This window comes from Sprattus sprattus, assembly GCF_963457725.1.
Source record: "Sprattus sprattus genome assembly, chromosome: 2".
NCBI lineage: Eukaryota > Metazoa > Chordata > Actinopteri > Clupeiformes > Clupeidae > Sprattus > Sprattus sprattus.
The window spans coordinates 40,809,982-40,814,981 of NC_137921.1; the positions used below are offsets into that span (position 1 = coordinate 40,809,982).

Genomic DNA, 5,000 nt, shown 5'->3' on the forward strand with positions numbered 1-5,000 from the left:
TTGCCCAACACATGGTCGTCTGATGGTTAGACGGAGACCTGGAGAGGCCTACAAGCCACAGAGTCTTGCACCTACTGTGAAATTGGACTCATCAGAGAAGACGAACAAGACGACCCTCCAGTCCGCTTTGGTTCAATCCTTATGGTCTTTTACAAACCTCAGCCAGGCAAAATACAACGTTGTCCCGGAAGAAAAACTTGCTTCCTTTTGCTCTGACAATGTTCCCCAACTCTGAGAAGTGTTTTTTCCAGCAGGGCAATGCTCCATGCCACACAGCCAGGCCAGTAAAGGTGTAGATGGAGTACCACCAGATCAGGACCCTGTCATGGCCAGCCCAATTTCGAGACCTGAATCCCATAAAAAACCTCTGAAATGTGATCAAGAGGAAGATGGATGGTCACAAGCCATGAAAAGAAGCCGAGCTGCTTGAATTCTTGCGCCAGGAGTAGCATAAAGTCACCCAACGGCAATGTGAAAGACTGGTGGAGAGCATGCCAAGACACATGAAAGTTGCCAAAATACCAAATATTGATTTCTGAACTCTTCCTAAGTTAAAGCATTAGTATTGTGTAGTTTAAAAATGAATATGAGCTTGTTTTCTTTGCATTATTCGAGATCTGAAGACACTGCATCTTTTTTGCTATTTTGACCAATTGTCATTTTTCTGCAAATAAATGATCTAAATGACAATATTTTTATTTGAAATTTGGTAGGAATGTTGCCAGTAGGTTATAGAATAAAACAAAAATGTACATTTTACTTTAACACATACCAATAAATAGTAAAACCAGAGAAACTGATAATTTTGAAGTGGTCTCTTAATTTTTTCCGCGGCTGTATGTGTGTGTGAGAGAATGATGTGTGTTTAAGAGGGAGTGGTGTTTGTATGACAGAATGAGAGAATGGTGTGTGTGTATGAGAGAGTGATGTGTGTCTATGAGAGAGTGAGGTGTGTACGAGTCAATAATAAGTGTGTGTGAGAGAATGATGTGTGTGTGTGTGTGTGTGTGTCTGTTGTGTGTGTGTTGTGTGTGTGTGCGTGAAAGAGTTGTGTGTGCATAATAGAATGAGAGAGTGATGTGTGTGTATGAGAGATTTATGTGTGTGCAGAGTGATATGTGTGTGTCAGGGAGTAATGTGTGTGTATAACAGAGTGATGTGTGTGTGTGAGAGAGCGATGTGTGTGTGTGAGGGAAAGATGTGACTAAACCAGAAGATGATAGGTGAGGTTTGAAAGGGTTGGAGAAGATTGGAGGAGAGGAGAGTCATGTGACTTACTCAGGCCTCTGTCATCAGGGCTGGTCTTTGGAGGAGGAGCCAAAGTGGGAAAGAGAAACAGAGAGAGACATTCAATTCAATTCATGACAGATATGGACACAGAATGCTCACACACACACACACACACACACACACACACACACACACACACACACACACACACACACACACACACACATGTTGCAGCTTTGTACAGATCCTGGTCCATGTTTTCCCCGTGTCCTATCCTGCTGTGTTTATCGTGTGTGCCATGTTCCCTGTGTCCAGTCCAGTTTTGTACTGGGTGCTGGGCTTCCTTGTTCTTGGCTGACTGGCGGGTTGCTGAGCCTATCGCCTTCCTGTCTCATCACTTGTTGTCAGGTTATCGCACTGATACTTTAGAGCCAAGTATATAGCCCTGTTTGTCTTTTCTGATTTGGACTGCTCCTTACTGAGTGAAATGAGTATCTAAGTATCTAAGTGGCAGCCATGATGAGGTAAAATTCTCTAAATGGTTAGGAAAGGTTCTTCAGTGTTTCCTCTCTTATCTCCTTTAGCATAGGGTACACTTGAGCATCCTTTATGAAAGGAAAGGAGATAGTATCACCCCACAATTCCTTGCACCAACAACAAGCCAATCAACAACTGATCAACGTGACCCTTATCAAAATGAGTTGCCTAGTGCTGGATTCTTGTAGCACTGCGGTTATCTTGTCCTAAGTCCTTATGAATTCTACTTCATATCTTTCCTTGACCTCATGATATTCCATCGATGATCCATCGAGGTCAAGGAAATGTGGTCAGTAAAACACGATTGGACGGACTATAGGCCGCAGCCCACTAAGCCATGCTCATGTGTTTAGGTCAAGTACGGTTTCTGGCTCATGTGCTGATATAATAATAATAATAATAATTCATTTTATTTGCGTTGCCTTCCTGGATTACAATTGTTCCTGTTCCTCTGGATTTAGGGTTAAAGTTAGACTTCTGTGTTTGTTCTCTGTGTACTGAGTTAGGGTTAAACTTCTGTGTTTGACACTGTGTACTGAGACACTGTGTCTGAGTAATCCTACGTATCTCCACCTGTCCATGAGCTCACACCTTGAACAATTTCCTGGTTTTTACACACCGTAGGTATATGGCAACATGGCATAAAACAGTCAGGCAAGAAGTAGAGCAGAAAAAAGTGCAGGCAGTGGGTTTGTGGTGATGACATACCCCTTTCTCTCGAGATCTAGCTTTAACAGTCTTTAACCGTGAGCGTTCCTTCATCTCCACGCTGCAGAATGAGAAACACAGAGAGAGAGAGAGAGAGAGAGAGAGAGAGAGAAAGAGAGAGAGAGAGAGAGAGGAGAGAGAGAGAGAGAGAGAGAGAAAGACAAGACAGATGGAAAGAAACAGTGAGAGAGAGAGACAGAGAGGGACATTTCATTTACTCATTAAGTCATTAACTCATGACAGTGATTTTGTTTGAGAGACATGTTTTGGTGACGTGATGTGTGTTTGAAATGTGTGTGTGAGTGTATGTATTTGGGTGTGTGAATGAGGTGTACATTTGCATGTGTGTGTGTGTGAGTTGAGATGAGATGTGTGTATATCTGTGTGTGTACGATATGTGTATATATCACAGGTGTGTAGGTGAGATGTGTGTGTTTGTGTGTGTGTGTGTGTTTGTGTGTGCATACACTTGTAGATGTGAGTGTGTGTGTGTGTGTGTGTGTGTGTGTGTGTGTGTGTGTGTGTGTGTGTGTGTGTGTGTGTGTGTGTGTGTGTGTGTGTGTGTGTGTGTGTGTGTGTGTGTGTGTGTGTGTGTGTGTGTGTACCAACACACCTCCTCTTGCTGGGGATGATGCCGACGTCCTGGTCCTCCCCCTGCGCGGCAACCCGTCTGGCCTGCCACCAGTCCTCGTCCGCTGCGTTCAGCACATGAAGCACGTCACCGAAGTGGAAGTCCAGCGCTGGAGACACGCCTCTCGAGTCCCTCCCCACATCATAGTCAAACAGAGCCCTGCACACACAACACACACACAACCAAGATAACACAACCATCACATGACCACAGCAACATTACACAACCAACATGACAAGAGGTGTGTGGAGAGGAGAGGAGAGGAGAGGAGGCGCTTTATTCACGTGAGCAGAGATGTACAGCTGTGACACTCACTTCCCTCAGGCTCATATGCTTATCTCACAAACACACACACACACACACACACACACACACACACACACACACACACACACACACACACACACACACATGACAAACACACACACACGCATTCAGATACTTTCTCTTTCACACATTCATTCATTCATTCATTGGGTAAGGCAGTACCTGATATAGAAGCCGCTGATCTGATTGGGTTAGGCAATACCTGATACAGACGCTTATCCTCTGAATGGGATAGGCAGTACTGAAAGAAGAAGCCTCTGATCTGATTGGGTGAGGCAGTACCTGATATAGCAGTCTCTGATCTGATTGGGTTAGGCAGTTCCTGATGTAGAAGCCTCTGATCTGATTGGGTAAGGCAGTACCTGATATAGAAGCCTCTGATCTGATTGGGTTAGGCAGTTCTTGATGTAGAAGTCTCTGATCTGATTGGGTTAGGCAGTACCTGATATAAAAGCCTCTGATCTAATTGGGTGAGGCAGCACCTGATGAAGAAGCCTCTGATCTGATTGGGTGAGGTTGTACCTGACGTAGAAGCTTCTCCTCTGATTGGTGCGTAGTGACCCGGAAGCAGAAGTAACAGTGCTGCTCATCATCTGCTCCCGAAGGTCATGGATCTTTGCCTCGAACCGGCTGTAGTCTACAGGAGAGAGAGATAGGAGTGCATAAGGATGTGTGTGGATGTGTTACGAGTGTGTGTGGGTGTGTGTAACAGTTGGTATGAGTTTGTGTGGATGTGTGTAAGAGTGGGTACGAGTCTGTGTGGATGTGTGTAAGAGTGGGTATGAGTCTTTGTGGATGTGTGTAAGAGTGTGTGGATGTAATTGATAGAGATTATTTCTAAACACTTTTAATGACATAAGAATATAATAATCAAGTGCCTTGCTTTACTATATTTCTTGTATGAATCATGTGCTTATGAAAGCAGGAGCATGGCTTTTCCCTGTGTGTGTGTAACTAAAATATTAGGTGCCACTTAGTCTGCATATGAACAAGAGCATGTTTAGACCAGAGGAGATAAGAAGGGAGCTGTGCTTCTTCCAACCTTGTGCAAAACTGCCATCCTTGCAAGACAGGGAGCCTCGGACATGAGAAATCCACCACATGATCATCCCTGCTGAAAGCTAAACTTCTGACTATATAAACCTTGTGCGATGGGTTTATCATTGCCTTCACTTCCAGCCTTGTGCTGGGAGAAGAGCCCGATTGCAATTGTTGTTGTTTGTCTGTCTAATAAATATACTTTCATGCAGCTCCGGAGTCCTGAAATAACTAGGGGGAATTTTCACCTTTCAGTAATTTAGAGATATATAACCCACGATTTGCAAACAAACAGAATTTGACTTATAAATCATGGGGTATTTGTAAATCACATTCTGTTGGTTTGCACATTTGTAAATCATTTTGTCACCAAATTGATCCCATACTCACACCAACTCCTTACAAAACCCCAGGGATTTGAACAGATGGGTTTTTGAAAAAAGAACTCCCATGGTAGTTAAATGATGCTTGAGATTATTCGATTCTGTTCAAAAAAAGTCATATGTATGCTGTCTCTGCCACCAATTTC

At 43.7% G+C, this 5,000-nt stretch overlaps 1 protein-coding gene across 1 annotated transcript in view; it reads right to left on the reverse strand.

Moving 5' to 3' along the window:
- The window catches only part of LOC308380184 (discs large homolog 1-like protein), a gene marked incomplete at its 5' end in the record, with an annotated part of 68,679 nt that overhangs the window by 8,526 nt on the left and 55,153 nt on the right, over positions 1 to 5,000 (reverse strand). Inside the window, 4 exons of the mRNA XM_080857457.1 lie at positions 1,279 to 1,303; positions 2,476 to 2,536; positions 3,089 to 3,265; positions 3,956 to 4,070. Of these exons, the coding sequence (XP_080713583.1) occupies positions 1,279 to 1,303; positions 2,476 to 2,536; positions 3,089 to 3,265; positions 3,956 to 4,070 (378 nt within the window). The remainder of the gene's footprint in view (positions 1 to 1,278; positions 1,304 to 2,475; positions 2,537 to 3,088; positions 3,266 to 3,955; positions 4,071 to 5,000) is intronic.